Source organism: Salvelinus namaycush, chromosome 35 (assembly GCF_016432855.1).
Source record: "Salvelinus namaycush isolate Seneca chromosome 35, SaNama_1.0, whole genome shotgun sequence".
Taxonomy (NCBI): domain Eukaryota; kingdom Metazoa; phylum Chordata; class Actinopteri; order Salmoniformes; family Salmonidae; genus Salvelinus; species Salvelinus namaycush.
Genome location: NC_052341.1, coordinates 33,262,062 through 33,286,403, shown reverse-complemented (window position 1 = coordinate 33,286,403; position 24,342 = coordinate 33,262,062). Strand labels below are relative to the sequence as shown.

General features: G+C 43.5%; 1 protein-coding gene across 2 annotated transcripts; it reads left to right on the top strand.

Annotated features, from left to right (window-relative positions):
• Window positions 1-233: 233 nt before the first annotated feature.
• On the top strand, window positions 234-24,342 carry LOC120029962 (oxysterol-binding protein-related protein 7-like). Of its 2 annotated transcripts, none has more exons than XM_038975272.1 (20): window positions 234-430; window positions 9,833-10,074; window positions 10,322-10,462; window positions 10,542-10,595; window positions 10,686-10,799; window positions 12,865-13,026; window positions 13,253-13,406; window positions 17,220-17,341; window positions 17,829-17,918; window positions 18,722-18,893; window positions 19,111-19,202; window positions 19,335-19,497; window positions 20,046-20,329; window positions 20,606-20,743; window positions 20,849-20,912; window positions 21,102-21,180; window positions 21,279-21,574; window positions 22,429-22,555; window positions 22,742-22,864; window positions 23,028-24,342. In XM_038975272.1, the coding sequence occupies exons 2-20, from the start codon at window positions 9,934-9,936 to the stop codon at window positions 23,134-23,136; spliced, it is 2,625 nt and encodes an 874-aa protein (XP_038831200.1). In that variant the 5' UTR covers window positions 234-430; window positions 9,833-9,933; the 3' UTR covers window positions 23,137-24,342. The 2 variants fall into 2 exon arrangements, with proteins under 2 accessions (XP_038831200.1, XP_038831199.1); XM_038975271.1 differs by having other exon boundaries at window positions 17,829-17,927.

Here is a 24,342-nt window from a genome sequence, read left to right as displayed (position 1 = left end):
AACATTGAAGAGACTTGATTTAAATTTCTTGTAAACATGCAGTTATCCAATGGAGATATAGGGTCAGACAAGCCTAGGTGCGCCGTAAATTGTCAGGTCTACATGTCTAGCAACACCCCATAAGCACATCTAATTCCTTAGGCTAATGCGGATAATGCCCTGGCCACAATGCGCAGTGGCACAGCTCTCCATGGATTTGGGGGATGCGCATTTTGCTCATTGCGTGAGGACAGGGAAGCCGTCATTGGCAGTTTCTACAACACTTTTTGAAGGCATTTCTTGTTTTTCCCGCATATTTGTTGAGAAAGCCATTGTTCAACGATATGGTGAGGCTCTGTGATTTGACAAACAAATGGGAAATCACAAAGTTTGTTGGACATTTGAAGAAAACATTATTACCGTGATGAGAGTGGTCACACATGAACTTCAGGTAAGCACACAGACTGATATTTGCATTTATGGAATGTGTAGTTTGACGAGAGGACTTTTCAGGAAAGGGAATTCCAAGAATTGTATATGAATTGCAATTTCAACATGTCCACTTTAGCCAACTAAACAAACAACCACATAACCAAAACAAGCTACAGTATTTATTGGGTTGACCCATTTCAAAATGTTGCGATTGGACATAAATATTGCAATAATATCAGATAATTATAGATTTGGCTATTATAGAATACATTTGTTTTAACACTTTATTAAGCACATCATTAATCAGACTAGGATCTTATGGCTATGAATGAGATGTTTAATCAATAGATGATGGTTGAACAAAAAAATCACACATTTTAAACTTGTGCCATGCTTAAAATGGCTTTGTTCAGTTCAGACCATGAGTCAAGTTGTGTGTGACAATAATTCATAATGGGCTTTAGATAAGGGCCTCCTTGCCCCTATTTAACCCTTGTGATGAGGCCCAAGGTTATGCCTTTTTGCATAGTGCTTTCTTGAGAATAACAAGTAGTTTGTATTATTTAACCACATAGCACATTTACTCACTTGTTTGATCACCCCCTTCATCCTGTGGTACACTCACACAATTGTCAGACAGTGGCATCAGAGTTTTCAATCCCAGAGGCACAACATCGCGATACTTCCAGGAACTCGTCGCAAAGCAGACTCGACAGAACAGACCGAGGTTTGGCAAGTCATTGGAAGAAGTAAAACATTTGTTTAAATACAATTTTTCTAATTCAAAAGGCAAAACCTAGGTTCGAACCTATATAGTGCGTTAGGTATTCAGACCCCTTGACATTTTCCACATTTTGTTACGTTACAGCCTTATTCTAAAATGGACTAAATTGTTTTTTCCCCTCATCAATCTACACACAATAACCCATAATCCGAGCAAAAACATATTTTTTTATTTTTTTATTTTAGCAAATTTATTTAACCCTCCCCGAGGAAATATCACATTTACATAAGTATTCAGACCCTTTACTCAGTACTTTGTTGAAACACATTTGGCAGCGATTACAGCATCAAGTCTCCTTGGGTATGATGCTACAAGCTTGGGACACCAGTATTTGGGGAGTTTCTCTCATTCTTCTCTGCAGGTCCTCTCAAACTCTGTCAGGTTGGATGGGAAGTGTCGCTGCACAGCTATTTCAAATCAAAGTTTATTTGTCACGTGCGTCGAATACAACAGGTGTAGACCTTACAGGGAAATGCTTACTTACAGGCTCTAACCAATAGTGCAAAAAAGGTGTTAGGTGAACAATAGGTAGGTAAAAAAATAAAAAAGTGGTTAGTCAGGCTGATTGAGGTAGTATGTACATGTAGATATGGTTAAAGTGACTATGCATATATGAACAGAGAGTAGCAGTAGCGTAAAAGAGGGGTTGGCGGGTGGCGGGTGGCGGGACACAATGCAGATAGCCCGGTTAGCCAATGTGCGGGAGCACTGGTTGGTCGGCTCAATTGAGGTAGTATGTACATGAAGGTATAGTTAAAGTGACTATGCATATATGATAAACAGAGAGTAGCAGTAGCGTAAAAAGAGGGGTTGGGGGGGTGGGGGGGCACACAATGTAAATAGTCCGGGTAGCCATTTGATTACCTGTTCAGGAGTCTTATGGCTTGGGGGTAAAAACTGTTCAGAAACCTTTTTGTCCTAGACTTGGCACTCCGGTACCGCTTGCCATGCGGTAGTAGAGAGAACAGTCTATGACTGGGGTGGCTGGGGTCTTTGACAATTTTTAGGGCCTTCCTCTGACATCGCCTGGTGTAGAGGTCCTGGATGTCAGGCAGCTTAGCCCCAGTGATGTACTGGGCCGTACGCACTACCCTCTGTAGTGCCTTGCGGTCAGAGGCCGACCAATTGCCGTACCAGGCAGTGATGCAACCAGTCAGGATGCTCTCGATGTTGCAGCTGTAGAACCTTTTCAGGATCTCAGGACCCATGCCAAGTCTTTTTAGTTTCCTGAGGGGGAATAGGCTTTGTCGTGCCCTCTTTATGACTGTCTTGGTGTGTTTGGACCATTCTAGTTTGTTGTTGATGTGGACACCAAGGAACTTGAAGCTCTCAACCTGTTCCACTACAGCACTGTCGACGAGAATGGGGGCGTGCTCGGTCCTCCTTTTCCTGTAGTACACAATCATCTCCTTAGTCTTGGTTACAGAGATGATTGTGGACTACAGGAAAAGGTGGACTGAGCACTCCCCCATTCTCATCGACGGGGCCGATCCAACAACTCCAGAGATGTTGGATCGGGTTCAAGTCCGGGCTCTGGCTGGGCCACTCAATGACATTCAGAGACTTGTACCGATGCCACCCCTGCGTTGTCTGGATGTGTGCTTAGGGTCATTGTCCTGTTGGAAGGTGAACCGTCACACCAGTCTGAGGTCCTGAGCTCTCTGGAGCAGGTTTTCATCAAGGATCTCTCTGTACTTGGCCCTGTTGAAAGTGACAAACTGACCAGTTTTATTTTAGTCCCCCAAAAATTATATTGAATGAGTGCCTTTCATTTGACGGCCTTGTGGGGGACTTTTTTTGTTGACATGAGGTAAGCAGAGAAAGTGGGTCTACAACAGACTCGCGTTTGGAAAATCTGTTTAATAATAATTTCCTTGAGATATTTTGTCTCAAATTCACTCTGTTTTAAGGAGTAATCGTTCTGCCCACCAGGCACAGTAAGTTGAAATGGAATTTTATTTAACTTCTGGCTTCCCGCAGACTGTTCTTTTGCAACCCAGTACAATTGGGAGCAACGCCAGAGCAAATACAGTTTCTGCCAATGTGTACAAAAGTCCCAAGGGTTTGCGATACGGTTTAGTAAACCTTTGGAACTTTACACTGAGAAATTATAATATAAAAGGTCAAATTACTATACACCTTTTTGACACGATTCTTACACAACCGTATTTCAATGGACGAGACAAATCACCAACCTGTCTGATTAATCGGGCTGTAAAACACAATTAATTGGTTACATACAGCCTGAAACACTGGAGTGCAAAATCGTGTAAATGTTTCTTACAAGCCAGAATATTTCTCTTTCTTTACCGGTTGTCAGTGCTGTTGGCATCCAAAATTAATGGTGTATTACTGCCACCAGCTGGACAGGGTATAATTAAAAATCCATTGGGGAAAGGGAGATAAACGGCATCATCCAAAATATAAAATAGACAAGTCAACAAACAAAACCCATCTCACTTATTCAATCACATTCCATCCCCCCCATTTAATTTAAAAAAATAAAAATAAGGGGCTTGTGAGGGCAAAACATTCACCGACTGGATTTCTTGCAAGGCCTCAGCTGTGAAATCACAAAGACCCAAGAAACGTTCAGCTGCATTCACAATGATTCCAATTTTCTCTGACTCTTCTCCGCTTGTGCTGTACAGTTTATGACCATTGAAGTAAAATAATACAAAGTCCACCTTTTTAACATGTAGCATTTCACTATCCCTCGATTGATGAGAAACCTTCACTCTTCGTGGTGGCTCTACTATCATTGTTTCTTTCCCACCACTCGTTCCTTCCATTCTTCTCACCTCCTCCAGATAGGAGACACAATGAACACACCTTGCTCTTGCCACCTCGGTCTCCTTCACCCTCCAGGAATTTGGGTCCATGTTCGCCTCCACAGTTGCAGAATTTCACTTCATCTGGCATATGATACTCTTCCCTTCTGCACACACTTGACACATGGCCAAATATTTTGCGCTAATGACACTGAAGGGGCTTGTGCACAAAAGCTCTTACATGGTATTTCATGAATCCTAACTTTATATGAATAGGGGGAGACTCTTCATCAAAGAACAGTAGTATGGATGAAGTTAATTTATTTTCTCCATCCACCATACGGGTCAGTCGACATGCACCAACCACTCCATCTATGTCTTCAGTTATAGCTTCTGCCTCCTTGATATGCGCCCTGCTTCGAAGATCCATACAGGAAACATTTCCACTCCGATATCTTTTTGAGGGTGCTCCGCAGACACACTTGTGACTCTCACCAACTCCACACTTTCCTCCAACACATACCCGATTTTCCTCGAGACATTAAATGGATTTCCCAGGTAGCATTGATCCAACACCCTCACTTGGATAAAACATGAGTCTAGGGGTTTCCTAGTTTCCATCACAACTTGACTTCTCTTGTTTCCCTTCTTCTTTGCCACTGTAACCCACTCATTCTCACTCTCTGTGCTATTATCTTCACTCGACTCACTAGGAGTAAAAAAAAAAAGTCTTCTCCTATACGCTCCAACGACTAGCCCACCAGAGCTGTCCCTCACAACACCCATAGAGCTATAAGCGGTCACACCTCACAGAACAGGTGATATGCAGGACTTTTAATTTGCATTTAGACACAAGCACTTCCAACTGATTGTGAGCAAACGTGCTTCAGTCGGAATGTTCGACTTTCATAGTGTGTATCAAGGTTATTATAGTTTTGTGTTATATTTTTTTATTTGACCCCTTTTTCTCCCCAATTTTCGTTGTATCCAATTGGTAGTTACAGTCTTGTCTCATCTTTGCAACTCCCGTACGGACTTGGGAGAGGCGAAGGTCGAGAGCCGCGCGTCCTCCGAAACACAACCCAACCAAGCCGCACTGCTTCTTGACACAATGCCCACTTAACCCGGAAGCCAGCCGGCACCAATGTGTCGGAGGAAACACTGTATACCTGGCAACCGTGTCAGCGTGCACTGCGTCCTGCCCGCCACAGGAGTCGCTAGTGCGCGATGGGAGAAGGTCATCCCTGCCGGCCAAACCCTCCCCTAACTCAGACGACGCTGGGCCAATTGTGCGCTGACCCATGGGTCTCCCGGTCGCGGCCGGCTGCGACAGAGCCTGGACTCTAACCCATAATCTTTAGTGGCACAGCTAGTACTGCGATGCAGTGCCTTAGACCACTGCGCCACTCGGGAGGCCTCGTTTGGTGTTTTTATATTTGTTTTTATTTCTATTCGTTTTAAGATTTTTATTTTAAATTCAGTTAAGTTTCAGTTAGTTTTTCGATTCACTTTGCTAGTTTTTATTTACTTAAAGTTTTATAAAAACATTTCATTTTCTTTTTTATATTATTAAATGTCAGTTTTAGTTTTAGTAGGGACAGAAAGTAGCCTATGCGATGGAGGCTAGGAGCCATTCATGTGTTGGCTGGGGCTCTGAACACAGAGTTTTCGCCCCCCGTCCCCCCCTTCTGGAAACTTATTTCTTAAATCTAAGGATCTGAGTCACGTTCTGGGCATTTATTATTTTACACACAAATTCACGTTTCTCTACTCACCCTCTTCTGAACACTCAACCAATTTGATTGATATGATGATGTAGCCTATATTTGCCTCATATTTTTTAACAATGTTCCCCAAAAATATATGAAGGCTGTTGTAAGGGATATTGCCATAGCTGGCACAAGCAAGACGCAGTCTATACATTGCAATGGGGCAAAACAATAAGCGTTTTGTGTGATTATGTCATCTTTATAGTTATGCCGCCATATAGCCAGCAGTTTGCCTCCTGTTTAGCCAATGTTTGCAATGATAATGAAAAAAGAACATTAAATCGCTATTAACTGCCTGTCTGGGAACAGCCGCAGGAAGTAGCTGCAGCACCCCCTGAAAAATCGGAATAAAAAAATATATAAATAAAAAATATATACAGTGCATTCGAAAAGTATTCAGACCCATTGACTTTTTCCACATTTTGTTATGTTACAGACTTGTTCTAAAATGTATAAAAAAAACTTGTCATCAATCTACACAAAATACTCCATAATGAAAGCAAAAACAGGTTTTTCAAAATGTTGCAGATTTCTATATATAAAAATGGAGATATGGTTATCCTGTAAGGTTCTCATATCTCCACTTAGGAACTCTGGAGCTCTGTCAGAGTGACCATCGGGTTCTTTGTCACCTCTCTGACCAAGGCCATTCTCTCCCGATTGCTCAGTTCGGCCGGGCGGCCAGCTCTAGGAAGAGTCTCATAGCAAACAGTCTGAATACTTATGTAAATAATGTAATTCCGTTTTTTATTTTTATACATTTGCAAAGATGTAAAAAAAACTGTTTTCGCATTGTCATTATGGGGTATCGTGTATAGATTGAGGCTTATTTTTTATTTAATCGATTTTAGAATAAGGCTGTAACGTAACAAAATGTGGAAAAAGTGAAGGGGTCTGAGTACTTTCTGAATGTACTGTATACCACGGTCAGCAAATCAGCATTCAGGGCTGAAGCAGTTTAGAATTAAGCAATAAGGGGGTATATTGGCCATATACCACAACCCTCGGGCCTTATTGCTTAAATAACGCACACCGTATATCAGCGCGGTAGAATAGTTCTTAATTCCCCTTTGAAGGTACAATGTATTTCCATGTAGAGTCCACACCACAATACGTTGGCAAATGACGTTGAAACAACGTTGATTCCACCAGTTTGTGCCCAGTGGGAAGTTTGTTCGAACTGATTTGTGTTCAAGCGGCAGCGGAGTCACCAAAGATATTTATAACCAACCCAAGATAGTTCATCTGTGTCGTTTTCAATGGGAGTAAATTAAGCATAGTGAGCAGAATAAGCGAGGAGGTGGGCAGAGCCAAGCATGAGCTAGCGAGATCCTATTGGCGTGTTCTAGCATGTATTTGCATATTTCTGTTAGGGAACGCCTTCTCTGTGAAGTGCACGTATACAATAACTAAATTCACCCTTGCACTCCTTGTAAAACAACATTTTGGCAAAGGGTTACGTCTACAAAACTTAGTGTGCTCTGTTTGCAACATATAATAGTTTTGGGAATAGAAAACTTTATTGAGATCTGACTTTTCTTTGGTGAGAAAATCATCAGCATGTCGGCCCAGTGCCACCTCACTCCATACAGATGTATACATACGGTGAAACAGCTGGCTCCTTGTTCTATCTGTGAACTCAGAGTGACAGCACTGAGCAGCAGCTGAAAGGAGGTAGACTAGTGGTTCCCGCTTGCGTAGAAATCTCCGTATTTTTAGCAACAGCAATTCGGGTTCCTGAAAATCCGGAACCGCAGCCACTCCGTTATGGGCCTATCGTTTTTGTATTTTTAGGGATTTAACTTCTTGCCACTGTGGGGCAGTAATGCATAAGGTGATGGGTCAGGTCATAGGTTTGGTTAGTTATAAAGGTAGACTCAGCGAGATGACGTAGATGCACAAAGTAAATCGTATTAGTGGGTACATTTCCGTAACAACAACAAGCATTAAAAGGCCTAAAGGAGAAGTTGTATTTTTTTACAACCAAATCTCTATTTTTGTTTATGTAAATGGCATGTTATAGAAGGGTCCAGCCACCATTTTTGAGATTTTACTTGTTTTTGAGAAACTTACCCCAACAGTGAATCGTCCTTTTAGAGACGGCAAAGCTCTCAGTATAGTGATGCAGCTCTTTAGATGTGGTACACATGAAATTGTCATTCCAAACTTTATCCGCAATGTTATATTCCAGTTTTCCCTTACACAGCTGTGCAGGCCAGGTGTGTCCATGTAGTATACGAACATAATTCATGATTTTAACTTTATTTTAGTTAGTTTTGGAGTCAAAGATAATAGTTTCAGTATAGTTTTAGTTTTTAAAACGGGTTTGTTAATTATTTTATTTCAGTTTGCTAAATAGTTTTTTCATGATTAGTTTTCGTAAATTTTTTTGTTTACTATAATAACCTTATAGTAAGGTTACTATGGGTGCGAAATACGTCAGGACATGTGTATATTTGCAATTGTGAATCGATTCACGTTTAGATCGTGTAGGCCTATTTGGCTGTTTTGACTGACATATCCTTCATCCTTCATTGACTCCCTGTCAAAATAAAATAAATAGATTCAGTTAGTTGGAAGTGGTCCCTTGAACGTATAGATAGCTGGTGTGATCAAATGTAAACCATAAACATCACCTAGCATTCAACATCTCCACATAGTATTCATAATCCAATGGATAAATTGCCCGCTTAAAAATGCCTTGCAAGGCAATACACAGAGCATGAGCATGCACTGTAATTGTGTATTTTTCTGTGTTGAGTAAGCAAGATTGAAGCTTGGCTAGCAACAAATCTCATTATCCTGTTCCTGCCACATGCTTTCCTGACTGAGATCAGAGAGGCACCCATCCCTACCTCTGTCCTCAACCATCACATGTAACACCAATCCAAGCCAAGCCTGCATGGGTGCACATGGACACACAGCCTCACAGCCTAATACACATCATCTGTTGTGTTTTTGATGGCTGTAGATGTGTAACTTTAGCATAGTCCTAGCACTCCCATACATAGGCCTCAAACTTTGTTTTGTTGTCACCACCAGCTTCAGTGTTCTCTGCCTTGTGATGTCATTATTGCATGTGCAGGTGGGGTATTGCTTAAAAAAAGACTTGGCTAAGCCAATTAGAAGGAAGGTTACTAATCCTGTTCTCAGATTCCCAGCCTGTTGGGAGGAAGTGAGCACAATTCTTACCAGCCTACAGGCAATGGCCTCTGATATCATGGCTCTTCCTTTACTGTATATTGAAATGGAAATGGTTATTACACTAGATGGGAAATCTGACATTGATCTTAAATAGCTCAGTGGCACAAATACCTGTAGTTCAAGGCTGAGAGGGATCTCAGGTTCTGTCACAAGCCCCCATTGAAACCATTTGCCAATACCTAGATGTGGTTTTAGTATTTTAGAAATAACACCTGCTGACAAGTTATGAATACAGGCCTCATATCTTCATGCAACGACCTCAGACAAGAGATTTGTGAATCAAACATGGCGAAGAGTCTCTTCAGCCTCTTATTCACATCATTGCAGCAAACAATTGTCCAGTTAACAATTCATAATGTGCAACTTACTCAACAAAAGCTACACACAAGTCCATTTCCACACCCATTTGGTCTACCCCAGAAGTTGAGGTGAGGCTGGCTACTATTGCAGAATTATAGCACTGCCTAGATTTGTCTTTAGTGAGAGAGTATTTGTTTCCTGACAGAATTCAGTCATTCCCGAGGTGAACAAGCTAGATCCAGTACGATCCAGGTAAGCCTAGGCTATGCGTTCACGTGAAGCATCTCTCTGGGAACCAGATTAGAGTGAGTCCCCTCAAGTTCTCCGAAGTTTAGTTTGTTTGACAGATTCGTGTCAGTGTTCGGGAGTGTTGGACACCTCTGGGGTAAGGGTGCATAGGATTTTAGTGTTCTTTTTCTTTTCCGGCCAAGAATGCAGCTCTGTTGAGATGCCATTGAGATCATCTTGAATGACAACTATTTCAAAACCTTCCAGTGTCAGTGTCTGTGTTGTCCTCATAAGTCATCGTTTTTTCCCCCTGTAAAGGTTGTTTGATTATTGCTCACGTTTCATGTGTTTACTTTCTTTCTCAGACCCATACCCTCCTGAGATGACAGGGAGTTTGTAGCAGGACAGTCTCACTGGAAAAATCTACCAATAACACAAGGGAGGGAAGCCTGACATAATTTCAAAAATGGAATCATTTCAAAATCCTTACGGGGCCACGCTCAACCGCAGCCAATCGCTGATGAGTGGCCTGGAGAAGACCCCTCCCACCTGCAACAAGCCCACCCACTCTCGGAGCAGTAGCACTGCCTCCTCCCGTCACTCCCGGGTGAGTATGTCTCTTCCGCCAAGAGAGAGTCACAATGACAAAACATCAACAAATTCAATAAACAATCAACACATTTACAGTCACTGACAGAATGAATAAAATTCTAGGAGTTTTAGGCCCATCCTGCACTTGTTTAAATATCAAATATCCAAACAAAACTTCAAACTGGATGTTAACATTTCACAAACAACAGGACTGTCTCTAGATGGTTGTTGATGTGTCTGGTATGGTGTTGTCTCACCCTCAGAACATTAAAGATTGGGAGGTGATGGACGACCTTCAGGTGGACGTGACGTCAGGTGACAACCCCCCGGACCTGACCATCCCAGGCATCTGTGAAGGATACCTCCTCAAGAGGAGAAAATGGCCCCTGAAAGGCTGGCACAAGGTCAGCAAACTGTCCATTCATCACTATTTTGGAAATTAGTTCATTTTGGCCTTAATTCATGTGTTTATCCTACTTTCAGAGGTACTTTGTGTTGGAAACAGGGATCTTGCGATATTCCAAAACCCAACAAGATGTAAGTGCACATTCCCTTAATTATATATTTTAGTTCAATTATGAAAATCTCCCCATTAATAATGGAAAGCACTTATTTTTTACTTTAAAGATCACAAGGGGAAAGCTCCATGGTTCATTAGATGTCAGCCTTGCAGTCATGTCAATCAACAAGAAATCCAATCGTATCAATTTGGATGCAGGAGACATTCTATATCACATGAAGGTATGCCCCGTCCCTTTTACCTTATTTTAGCTTGTTGACTATGCTACATACACTACCATTCAAAAGTTTGGGGTCACTTAGTGATGTCCTTGTTTTTTAAAGAAAATCATTTTTTTTTTTTTTTGTCCATTAAAATAACATAAAATTGATCAGAAATACAGTGTAGACATTGTTAATGTTGTAAATGACTATTGTAGCTGGAAACGGGAGATTTTTTTACGGAATATCTACATAGGTGTACATAGGCCCATTATCAGCAACCAAACACGTTGTGTTTGCTAATCCAAGTTTATCATTTTAAAAGGCTAATTGATCATTAGAAAACCCTTTTGCAATTATGTTAGCACAGCTGAAACTGTTGTTCTGATTAAAGAAGCAATAAAACTGTCCTTCTTTAGACTAGTTGATTATCTGGAGCATCAGCATTTGTTGGTTCGATTACAGGCTCAAAATGGCCAGAAACAAATAACTTTCTTCTGAAACTCATCAGTTTATTCTAGTTCTGAGAAATGAAGGCTATTCCATGCGAGAAATTGCCAAGAAACTGAAGATCTCGTACAACGCTGTATACTACTCCCTTCACAGAACAGCGCACACTGGCCCTAACCAGAATAGAAAGAGGAGTGGGAGGCCCTGAGCAAGAGGATAAGTACATTATAGTGTTTAGTTTGAGAAACAGACGCCTCACAAGTCCTCAATTAGCAGCTTCATTAAATAGTACCAGCAAAACACCAGTCTCAACGTCAACAGTGAAGAGGCGACTCCGGGATGCTGGCCTAGGCAGAGTTCCTCTGTCCAGTGTCTGTGTTCTTTTGCCCATCTTAATTTTTTGTTGGCCAGTCTGAGATATGGCTTTTTCTTTGCAACTCTGCATAGAAGATTTTGCTTCTGAAGCTAAGCAGGGTTGGTCCTGGTCAGTCCCTGGATGGGAGACCAGATGCTGCTGGAAGTGGTGTTGGAGGGCAAGTAGGAGGCACTCTTTCCTCTGGTCTAAAAAAACAAAGATCCCAATGCCCCAGGGCAGTGATTGGGGACACTGCTCTGTGTAGGGTGCCGTCTTTCGGATGGGACGTTAAACGGGTGTCCTGACTCTCTGAGGTCATTAAAGATCCCATGGCACTTGTCGTAAGAGTAGGGGTGTTAACCCCGGTGTCCTGGCTAAATTCCCAATCTGGCCCTCAACCATCACGGTCACCTAATAATCCCCAGTTTACAATTGGCTCATTCATCCCCCTCCTCTCCCCTGTAACTATTCCCCAGCTCGTTGCTGCAAATGAGAACGTGTTCTCAGTCAACTTACCTGGTAAAATAACGGATAAATAAAATAAAAATAAAATAAAAAAGAAGGCCAACATCCCAGATTCGCCTCTTCACTGTTGACGTTGAGACTGGTGTTTTGCTGGTACTATTTAATGAAGCTGCCAGTTGAGGACTTGTGACGCGTCTGGAACACAGGAGTGATGGTTGCTGATAATGGGCCTCTGTACGCCTATGCAGATATTCCATAAAGAAATCTGACTTCTTCAGCTACAATAGTCATTTACAACATTAACAATGTCTACACTGTGTTTCTGATCAATTCTATGTTATTTTAACGGACAAAAAGTGTGCTTTTCTTTCAAAAACAAGGACATTTCTCAGTGACCCCCAACTTTTGAACGGCAGTGTACATTATGATTAAATAACTTAATAAACTAAGTTGAGTATTGTCCAAGTGTAACGGATGTGAAATGGCTAGCTAGTTAGCGGGTACGCGCTACTAGCGTTTCAATCAGTTACGTCACTTGCTCTGAAACCTATTAGTAGTGTTGCCCCTTGCTCTGCAAGGGCTGCGGCTTTTGTGGAGCGATGGGTAACGATGCTTCGTGGGTGTCAGTTGTTGATGTGTGCAGAAGGTCCCTGGTTCTCGCCCGTGTCGGGGCGAGGGGACGGTTTAAAGTTATACTGTTACACAAGGTTAATTTGAAGAACAGTTGAGTTGGATTATCTTTTTGGGATTACTTTTAGATGCCTGTAGTAATTCAAATGAACTTGATGCCACTCTTCCTGTTCTTTCGTCTCCTAGGCCAAGAGTCATGACCTGTTCTACATCTGGGTGACCAAGCTGAGTGCCCATCGCATGTTCAAGAAGAACGAGGCTGCTCAAGTGCACAATGGCTTCCTCCAGGCCTTGTCCCAGGGCACCAGTGTGGCTGGACTAGCACAGCGGAACGGCATGCAGGACGTGGTAAATTCTCTTTGTAGAGATCCAGTCTCTGTTGGCAGTGATGGTGGTTCATAGTTTTGTATTGATTCTCTTGATTCTCTTGATTCTCTTGATTCTCTGTCTCTGTCTGTCTGTCTGTCTGTCTGTCTGTCTGTCTGTCTGTCTGTCTGTCTGTCTGTCTGTCTGTCTGTCTGTCTGTCTGTCTGTCTGTCTGTCTGTCTGTGTCTCTCTCTCGTCCGTATACCAGTCTTCCTACCAACACTACCAAAGCACTACAGGCTCTTACATGGGTGAGATAGCTGCACCAACACTGTCAGAGTTTCCCTCGGTCAACCCTGGGGTGAATGGGAAGGTGTCAGCCTGGTTACAACAGACTCATGACCCAGACAGCTGTGCTGAAGGTACTGCACTCTTATCTTATATACAAAGTACACCCAATATGTTATAGTTATATACACTCAGGGCTCCCGAGTAGCGCAGCGGTCTAAGGCACTGCATCTCAGTGCTTGAGGTGTCACTACAGACACCCTGGTTCAAATCCAGACTGTATCACAATCGGCCGTGATTGGGAGTCCCATAGGGCGGCGCACAATTGGCCCAGTGTCGTCCAGGTTTTGCCGGTGTAGGCCGTCATTGTAAATAAGAATTTGTTTTTAACAAGAATTTAAGCTTTCTAACCATATCAGATATGTCTTTGTCCTGGGAAATGTTCTTGTTACTTACAACGTCATGCTAATCACATTAGCGCACGTTAGCTCAACCGTCCCGCAGGGGGGACACCGATCCTGTAGAGTTTTTAACTGACTTGCCTAGTTAAATAATGGTAAAATATATATTTTAAAAATTTTTGTTAGGGCTTTCAAATATATTTTTAAAAATGGTATTTGTCACATGCGCCAAATACAACAAGTGTAGACCTTACAGTGAAATGCTTATTTACAAGCCCTTAACCAACAATGCTTTAAGAAGTTTTAAGAAAAAAAGTGTTAAGTAAAAAATAGAAAATAAATGTAACAAATCATTAAACAGAAGGAGTAAAATAACAATAGTGAGGCTATATACAGAGGGTACCGGTACAGAGTCAATGTGTGGGAGCACCGGTTAGTCGAGGTAATTGAGGTAATATGTACATGATAGATAATAAACAGAGAGTAGCAGCAGCGTAAAAGAGGGGTCTGGGTAGTCCTTTGATTAGCTGTTCACGAGTCTTATGGCTTGGGGGTAGAAGCTGTTAAGAAGTCTTTTGGACATAGACTTGGCACTCCGGTACCGCTTGGGCCTTCCTCTGACACTGCCTGGTATAGAGGTCCTGGATGGCAGGAAACTTGGCCCCAGTGATGTACTGGGCCATACGCACTACCCTCTGTAGTACCTTGCGGTCGGAGGCCGAGCAGTTGCCATACCAGGCAGTGATGCAACCAGTCAGGACGCTCTCGATGGCGCAGCTGTAGAACCTTTTGAGGATCTGAGGACCCATGCCAAATCTTTTCAGTCTCCTGAGGGGAAATAGGCTTTGTCGTGCCCTCTTCACAACTGTCTTAGTGTGTTTGGACCATGATAGTTTGTTGGTGATGTGGACACCAAGGAACTTTAAGCTCTCAATCTGCTTTAAGCTCTCAACCACTGCAGCACATCGATGAGAATGGGGTGTGCTCGGTCCTCCTTTTCCTGTAGTACACAATCATCTCCTTTGTCTTGATCACGTTGCGGGAGAGGATGTTGTCCTGGCACCACACGGACAGGTCTCTGACATCCTCCCTATAGGTTGTCTTATTGATGTTGGTGATCAGGCCTACCATCGGCAAACTTGATAATGGTGTTGGAGTTGTGCCTGGCCATGCAGTCATGAGTGAACAGGGTGTACAGAAGGGGACTGAGCACGCACCACTAAGGGGCCCAGTATTGAGGATCAGTGTTGCACATGTGTTGTTGCCTACCCTTACCACCTGGGGCGGCCCGTCAGGAAGTACAGGATTCAGTTGCAGAGGGAGGTGTTTAGTCCCAAGGTCCTTAGCTTAATGATGAGCTTTGAGTGCACTATGGTGTTGAACGCTAAGCTGTAGTCAATGAATAGCATTCTCACATAGGTGTTCCTTTTGTCCAGGTGGGAAAGAAATTGCATCATCTGTGGATCTGTTGGGGTGGTATGCAAATTGGAGTGGGTCTAGGGTTTCTGGGATAATAGTGTTGATGTGAGCCATGACAGCCTTTAAAAGCACGTCATTGCTACAGAGGTGAGTGCTACGGGTCGGTAGTCATTAAGGCAGGTTACCTTTGTGTTCTTGGGCACAGGAACTGTGGTGATCTGCTTGAAACATGTTGGTATTACAGACTCAATCAGGGACATATTGAAAATGTCAGTGAAGACACTTGCCAGTTGGTCAGCAAATGCATAAAGTACACGTCCTGGTAATCCGTCTGGCCCTGTGGCCTTGTGAATGTTGACCTGTTTAAAGGTCTGACTCGCATCACACAGTCGTCCAGAACAGCTGATGCTCTCATGCATGCTTTAGTGTTACTTGCCTCGAGGCGAGCATAGAAGTGATTTAGCACGTCTGGTAGGCTTGTGTCACTGGGCAGCTCGCGGCTGTCCTTCCATTTGTAGTCTGTAATAGTTTGCAAGCCCTTCCACATCCCACAAGCGTTGGAGCCGGTGTAGTACGATTCAATCTTAGCCCTGTATTGACGCTTTGCCTGTTTGATGGTTTGTCGGAGGGCATAGTGGGATTTCTTATAAGCTTCCGGGTTAGAGTCCTGCTCCTTGAAAGCGGCAGCTCTACCCTTTAGCTCAGTGTGGATGTTGACTGTAATCCATGGCTTCTGGTTGGGGTATGTCCATACGGTCACTGTGGGGACGACATCATCGATGCACTTATTGATGAAGCCAGTGACTGATGTGGTGTACTCCTCAATGCCATCGGAAGAATCCCGGAACATATTCCAGTCTGTACTAGCAAAACAGTCCTGTAGCTTAGCATCTGCTTCATCTAACCACTTTCTTATTGACCGAGTCACTGGTGCTTCCTGCTTTAGTTTTTGCTTGTAAGCAGGAATCAGGAGGATAGATTTATGGTCAGATTTACCAGATGGAGAGCGAGGGAGAGCTTTGTATGCATCTCTGTGTGTGGAGTAAAGGTGGTCTAGAGTTTTTTTCCCTCTGGTTGCACATTTAACATGTTGGTAGAAAATAGGTAGAACGGATTTGAGTTTCCCTGCATTAAAATCCTCGGCCACTAGGAGCGCAGCCTTTGGATTAGCATTTTCCTGTTTGCTTATGGCCAAATACAGCTCATTGAGTGCGGTCTTAGTGCCAGCATCGATTTGTAGTGGTACATAGACAGCTACAATAAATACAGATGTGAACTCTCTTGGTAAATAGTGTGGTCTACAGCTTATCATGAGATACTCTACCTCAGGCAAGCAAAACCTTGAGACTTCCTTAGATTTCGTACACCAGCTGTTGTTTACAAATATACATAGACCACCACCCCTTGTCTTACCAGAGGCCACTGTTTTATCCGGCCGAAAAAGCTTAAAACCCGCCAGCTGTATGTTATTCATGTCGTTGTTCAGCCATGACTCGGTGAAACTTAAGATATTACAGTTTTTAATGTCCCGTTGGTAGGATATACGTGATCGTAGTTCATCTATTTTATTATCAATTGATTGTACGTTGGCTAATAGGACTGATGATAAAGGTAGATTACCCTCTCGGCAACGGATCCTTTACAAGGCACCCGGACCTTCGTCCCCGATACCTCCGTCTCTTTCTCCTGCGAATGACGGGGAAGAGGGCCTTGTCGGGCGTCTGAAGTAAACCCTTCCCGTCCGACTTATTGAAGAAAAAGTATTCCTCCAGTACGGGGTGAGTAATCGCTGTCCTGATGTCTAGAAGCTCTTTTCGGTCATAAGACATGGTGGCGGAAACATTATGTACAAAATAAGTTACAAATAACGCAAAAAAACATCCACAATAGCACGATTGGTTATGGGATCGTAAAACGGCAGCCATCTCCTTCGACACCATTCTGCCAAATGTATAAATATAGGATTTTTTTGTACTCATGCAAACAATATCTCTAGCTCCTAATTCTCCTGAATGGTACTTCACGGACGACCACAGTTAGGAGATACAAGTGTTTTGGTCCAGGTCTTAACTCCCCAGTAGAATTGTTCTCGGACCTGGCCTAACAGCATCTGTATTGTTTTTGCAGAGCTGAACCGTTGTCAGTTGGACCTGTCTGAGCTGAACCGGCTGGTCCAGAGGCTGCAGTCACTGGAGGGGGGGCAGCAAGCCTTCACCAATGGAGAGCTGCAGCGCATCATCAGCATGCAGGTGAGATGAAGCAACACCACTACGGCCCGGTGCCAAACCACAACTTCCTAGGATAGGTTTAGCAATGTGGTAATGGTTCCACCCCAGACGTCTTATAGGCTAGGATCAAATATCAACACTTATCCAGATGTTTCATGTCTACACATTTTTCCAGGGGCTAGGGGTGACTTTGGAACATGGGCATACCAGTGAGTTGCAGGACAAGGGTGTGAGACATGCTTGAATTTAGTAATGTAATGAGGCAACTGGCTTATACCACTGGGCAAAAACTGGTTGAATCAACGATGTTTCCATGCCATTTCAACCAAAACATTCAACGTGATGACGTTGAAAAGGGAATTTCATATTTTTTTCACCCAACTTTACTAAATCCAATGACAGATGACAGAGTGAAACTTTGGGTTGATTTCACGTTGAATTCATGTCTGTGCACAATGGGATGCCTGCTCAGTGATTTAAGCTGAGTCTGTTTTTTAATTCCACCAAGAATCTTTCCCTTGAGAAACCCAAGAAGTCCAGGTCTGGCAAGATATGGGGTCACTCACGCACAATGTCAAGAGTGGAGGCCCTCGGAATGGTAAGACAGGTTTGTAACATTTCAAGCATTTGGTTTTAGCTGTGGTTCTTAGATTAAATGTGAAGGTGATTTAGGAACATTTTCGACTCACCTTTTTAGTTTTGATTTATGGATATTGTTCCAGTGAATTTTCCAATGGATTTGGTACTAATGTGCAGATATTTTTAAATCCCCCAAATCCTGAAATTCCTAAAGGTGATTGTGTACCACTAACCAATCTGTTATGAATATAATATGTTGCTTTTATGTATTAGCCAACCCAATCCCCTGATAACTTTTAGGCTTCTTTTTAATCCAAAGCCTTTTCGTGGGATTACAAAATCGGTGAGTCCCGACTATGACACTAGGCAGACTGCCAAAGCATGGAACAACTAGTCCTAATTTAGCTCTTCCATGTTGTCCAGACAGTCAAATATAGACAAAGGGGTATATTTGTTTACAATGGAAAGTAACATCAAATCAGATGTAACTTTAGGGACAGAGTAAAGCAACGATTTACAGTAAACACTGCTATCAGATGGAAGTTTGCAAGTTGTAGTTGTGATAAAAGTTTGAGAAATAAGACATTTGTTTTGGCTAAAACCTTGTAGGACATACATGCTCCTAGAACTTGACGCTAGCTTTTAGCCTTCCATAGTAGTTATATTGCATGGCTTGTACACAGCTCTCCTTCATTTTCCATCTACATTTAAACATATTTAACATCTCTGTAATGTGGGGAATCAGTGACTGACAAATACTGTAGAAAATGGTTATTCTGTTTGTTCTACTTTTTCATTCTTCACCATTCCTCAATTTTGTAGCTGTCCTCCAGTCACCTGAACAGCTCTTCCCAACTGGGTGCGTCTGTCCCCTCCCTCCCAGACTATGTACCCTCCATCCCAGACTACGTCTGCTCCCAGCTGTCCCCTCCCACCAACACCTCCGCTGAAGGCAAGAAGATCCAGCAGGACATCTGTACTTTGTCCCAAAGAGGTCAGAGCCAAATACACACACACACACACACACACACACACACACACACACACACACACACACACACACACACACACACACACACACACACACACACACACACACACACACACACACACACACACACACACACACACACACACACACACACTTTGCCTTCAGGTGTTATTACTACTGATGCTAAATGTGTATATCTTGATTTTCCTGTCCCCATCAGTGCACACGTCCCTCAAGTCTGTGCATGAGGCCTTGGCCCAGGAGCGTCAGAGACTGCAGGACACTTACCACCAATCAACCACACTGGCTGAGGTGAGGGTACACACCTTCATGGAGAGAGGTTTGGTTTACAATAGACCTATGAGTGCTTTTCCTTGCCGATTCTGTCTGTTTTGCGGTCTTTATCATGGTGTCTATTGTTCGTCACTCTTCCCCTCTCTTTAGACTGCATCTGGGAACCAGTCCCGCCGCATGCCCTCAGTGACAGACTCTGCAGCAGAGTATTTTGATGCGAGTGACGACGTCCTGAATGGGAGCTCCTCTGAGTCTGACGAGTCTGGTCTGAGCGACAGGACCACCAGCAACTCTGAACCTGAGGAGGGCCATGGTGACCGTGAACACACACACACACACACGCACACGCACACGCACACACACACACACACACGCACACGCACACGCACTGTAACCAGTCAATTAGAAGTAGTTTTTCAGTGTTGCGGCGTCACTACAGCCTGGGGTTCGATCCATGACCAGGAGTCCCATAGGGAGGTGTACAATTGGCACAGTGTCGTCCGGGTTAGGGGAGGGTTTGGCCAGGGGGGCTTTACTTTGCTCATCGCGATCTAGCGTCTCCTTGTGGTGGGCCGGACGCCTGCAGGCTGACTTATGTCGTCAGTTGAACGGTATTTCCTCCGACACATTGGTGCAGCTGGCTTCCGGGTTAAGCGAGCGGGTGTAAAGAAGCGCGGCTTGGTGAGTCATGTTTCGGGGGACGCATGACTAGACCTTCGCCTCTCCCGATCCCATTGGGGAGTTGCAGAGATGAGACAGGATCGTAATCACGAAGTTGTGGAGAAAAAGGGGGTAAAAATAAAAAAAATAAAAAAATGTTGTTTTTCAATGTATTGAAACATTTATACATTTTCCCCACAGCTTCGGCCACTCGTGAGTACCGTGCCAGCATCTCTAAGGCTCCCAACAGCGTCGTGCCCAAGAACACCGGCCGCCGTACCACTCTGCCTGCCCACTGCCCAGAGAATGCCCATGTGGGCCTGATGCAGATCCTCTACAACAATATAGGCAAGGACCTGTCCCGTGTCTCCATGCCTGCAGCTCTCAACGAGCCCATCAACCTGATACAAAGACTGTGTGAGGAGCTGGAGTACTCAGAGCTGCTGGACACTGCCAACAACACACAGGACCCCTACCAGAGGATGGTAAATAAAAATATACATTAATGTATGTTTCTTCAATATTTGGTAACGCAAAGGATGTACGGCTTTTAGATACATCTTAAAGACACTGAATGGGAAAGTGCTCAAAGTAGCAGCATTTTTTCACATCAATAAACTATGATAAAGATTTTCCATTCTGTCAAAGGTATATGCTAGAATACAGTATACATTGAGCCTCAGGATTGAAACGAAACCACGTAACAACAGCTGCAGTATGTTAGATTAGAAGACTGAAGGTCTTTCTCTGTTCTTGTGCAGGTCTACATTGGTGCCTTTGCCATCTCTGGTTATGCTACGGCTCACTACCGCAACCGCTACAAGCCCTTTAATCCACTCCTGGGGGAGACCTATGAATGTCTGAGAGAGGACAAGGGCTTCCGCTACATCAGTGAGCAGGTAGGAGGACTGAACCTTCTCTGACATCCCTCAGCAGAAATGACGAGTGACCAGGTCCGACTAGTTCTGTCAGATTCAGACTAAACCATTCGTGTCTTTCATTAGGTTTGCCACCATCCCCCCATCTCTGCATGTCACGCAGACTCAGATAACTTCTCCTTGTGGCAGGGTGAGATTTCTTGATTATAAATTATATTTCTTGATTATAAATGAACAAAACCTTTATTCTAGTCAGCTAGCGATAAGCGTCTTAACATTTGTTCTGAACCATTTTAAGATTTTTTTGTAACTATACTATCGTACATTTTTATCAATAATGTTCCTCATGGAACACAACATATTTATGTCACCTGAACAGACCAGCGGTGGAAGAATAAGTTCTGGGGAAAGTCACTGGAGATCATGCCAACAGGGATGGTGAACGTCACTCTCCCAAGGTAATTGTTTGGTCCTGGTGGCCATTTCTTTACTATCTGCTCTCTCAAGCTGTTAGAAATGAAAATGTGAAATGCTCTACCTTCAATCACTCTTTCAGGTTCGGGGACCACTATGAGTGGAACAAAGTAGTGACCTGTGTCCATAATGTCCTCAGCCAGCAGCGCTACCTGGAGCACTATGGGGAGGTTATCATCCGTAACCTCAACAGCAACGCATGCACCTGTAAGATCACCTTTGTCAAGTCCCGCTATTGGGGGTCGGATACCAACAACAACGAGGTGCAGGGCACTGTGCTGGACCAGACTGGGAGTGTTATCCACCGGTTTGGGGGGTTGTGGCATGAGGGCATCTTCTGTGACACTTTTCCCACTCCGCAGTGTATCTGGAAGCCAAGTGAGTATCCCACCCACACAAGGAAAAAACTCAGAGAGTTTAAAACATAAATCTTCTATAAGGGCTTTATTTCTCCTGTAAAAGAAAATTGGACTCATTATGTTCGATGCCCATTGATTAAAAATATTTAGTATGTAGGAAGCCTATTTAGAAAGACCAAGTTGTAAAAGGTCATTCTAAAGGTGCAGTTTTGTCACACAACCCAATGCCACAGATGTCTCAAGTTTTGAGGGAGCATGCAATTAAAATGCTGACTGCAGGAATGTCCACCAGAGCTGTTACCACGTGTAACCACGACAGCTGATGAAACTGGGACTTTTCACGACCGAAGAATTTCTGCACAAACTGTCATAAACCGTCTCAGGGAAGCTCATCTGTGTGCTCGCCATCCTCATCAGGGTCTTGACCTGACTGCAGTTCGGCGTCGTAACCGACCTCAGTGGGCAAACGCTCACCTTCGATGGCCACTGGCACGCTGGAAAAGTGTGCTTTTCAGGGATGAATCCCGGTTTCAACTGTACCGGGAAGAAGGCAGACAGCGTGTATGGCATCATGTGGGCGAGCGGTTTGCTGGTTCACGTTGTGAACTGAGTGCCCCATGGTGGCGGTGGGGTTATGGTATGGGCAGGCATAAGTTACAGACAATGCATTTTATCGATGGAAATTTGAATGCACAGAGATACCGTGACGTGATCCTGAGGCCCATTGTCGTGCCATCCATCCACCGACATCACCTCATGTTTCAGCATGATAAGGTGGTTAGTGGTATGCTAACTAAAGCCATTATGGTTTGAGACTGTGGTTACATCAGCTCATTATTGTAGCTCACCTCATTGGCTTCTTTCACTGTGCAGATCCCCAGCCCAAGGACTACTACCTGTATTACGGCTTTTCCAACTTCGCACTGGAGCTGAACGAGCTCACCCCAGGCTTGAAGCCTCTTCTGCCCCCCACAGACTCGCGCCTTCGCCCTGACCAGAGGTGAGTGGTGCCTCAATGGTCCGTGGAGGGCTTGATTCATTATTAAACAATTTTACAAATCATGTTTTTATATTGATAGGGCCTTACATTTTTGAACCAGGAAATATTCAGGGCCTGACTTGTAGATACGATGTGATAGGTTCGATGAACTGGAGCATTGTTTTATGAGGTTTTACTTTTCCTCAGGATGCTGGAGAATGGGAGGGTGGATGATTGTGATAAGTTTAAAGAAGAAGTGGAGGACGTGCAGAGGGAGCGGAGGAAACAACTGGCTAAGAAAGGACAAGAGCACAAGCCACGCTTCTTCAAGTAAGTCCCTGCTCTTTTAGCCTTCAGTGATACTGAAGCAATAACAATCAGTGTGTCATCTTATGTCGAGGATAATACTTCACCAAAAAAATACAGTTTTGTAGCCCTAACTTCAAGGTATGCTTTCAGTGATTTACATTTTCTGTTCATTTTCCATATTCAGGAAAGCTGTGGATTCCTCTGGGAGGGATGTGTGGCTGACCAACGGAACCTATTGGAAATTCAGAGAGAACCCGGGGTTTGCTAACACAAACAACCTGGAACTATGGTGAAGAAACACACGGGGGCCATTTGGTGGCCTGAGAGAATCAAATGACAAAAATGACCCAAGTCTGTATTGAAACCCAGAGGATACGTGGTGGGAATTGATGAAGGCATGGATGAACTGTCCTGAGAAGCCCACCTTCTATCATCACCATCGTATATGCACTCCCAAGACAAAGGAAACTTCCAGGAAAGTCTGGAAACTACTTGGATCCACTGAACAGTCAACAGTGAACAGTCAAATTGAAAATAGTTCCCAGAATTCCCTGAAAGTGTAGCATCACCTGTTCCATCACCTGAGAAGGATAAAGAGAGACTTTGTTCATTTTTCTAATGCATTTCTACTGGTACTTGTATTGTCCACTGCAATGTAGTTACGATCATTCCCTATTGTTTGTGTACATTTATGTTCTTCTATCAAGATGCATTTGCTGTCCAGAGCAGTGTTTCCCAACTCCAGTACTCGAATACCCCAAAAATACACACTTCTGTTGTGGCCCTGGACAAGCACACCTGACTCAACTTGTCAACTAATCATCAAAGCCCTGAATGAGTTGAATCAGGTGAGTTAGTCTGGGGCAACAACAAAAATGTATGCTGTTGGGGGGTACTGGAGGACTCGAGTTGAGACACACTGTCTAGAGCAGGGGTATTCAACTCTTGCCCTACGAGGTCCGGAGCTTGCTGGTTTTCTGTTCCACCTGATAATTAATTGCAACCACTTGGTGTGCCAGGTCTAAATCAGTCCCTGATTAGAGGGGATCAATGAAAACAAGCAGTGGAACTGGCTTCGCGGTCCAGAGTTTGAGTTTGAGCGGCCTCGAGGGGTGGAAGTGTGCGGTTCATTTGCTCAGGTCAAGAAAACATTTACTGTGGACTAATCTTCAGAGATTGTATATTTTGAAATGTGTATTTTATACTTTCTGGGCTGAATCCTAACTCGATTTTTGTGTTTCATCACTCAACATTTTCACAAATCTCCCAAAGAAATCTAGGCATGATTCTTAGTTACGTGAGTGGATCTTAAGTTAAGATACGACCCTTTATGAATTATTGTTGAATCATATTTATTTCAGTGGCACTAGTGTATTAAATACCTCTCTTTTACAAGAGTTAATTTTAGTAAGTCAAACAATTTGACATGGGAATGTAACCTATAACTTGTCTCTCTCTATGTCATCTAGCTTGCACATAAATTACTTTTTATAATGTAA

Bases quoted from the DNA above. Each gene is read 5' to 3' on its own strand.
- LOC120029962 (XM_038975271.1), top strand. From the start codon at position 9,934: ATGGAATCATTTCAAAATCCTTACGGGGCCACGCTCAACCGCAGCCAA. The intron at 17,342-17,828 runs GTGAGATGAAGC...AATTCCACCAAG, and splicing joins AGCGCATCATCAGCATGCAG to AATCTTTCCCTTGAGAAACC. The intron at 20,744-20,848 runs GTAGGAGGACTG...GTCTTTCATTAG, and splicing joins TCCGCTACATCAGTGAGCAG to GTTTGCCACCATCCCCCCAT.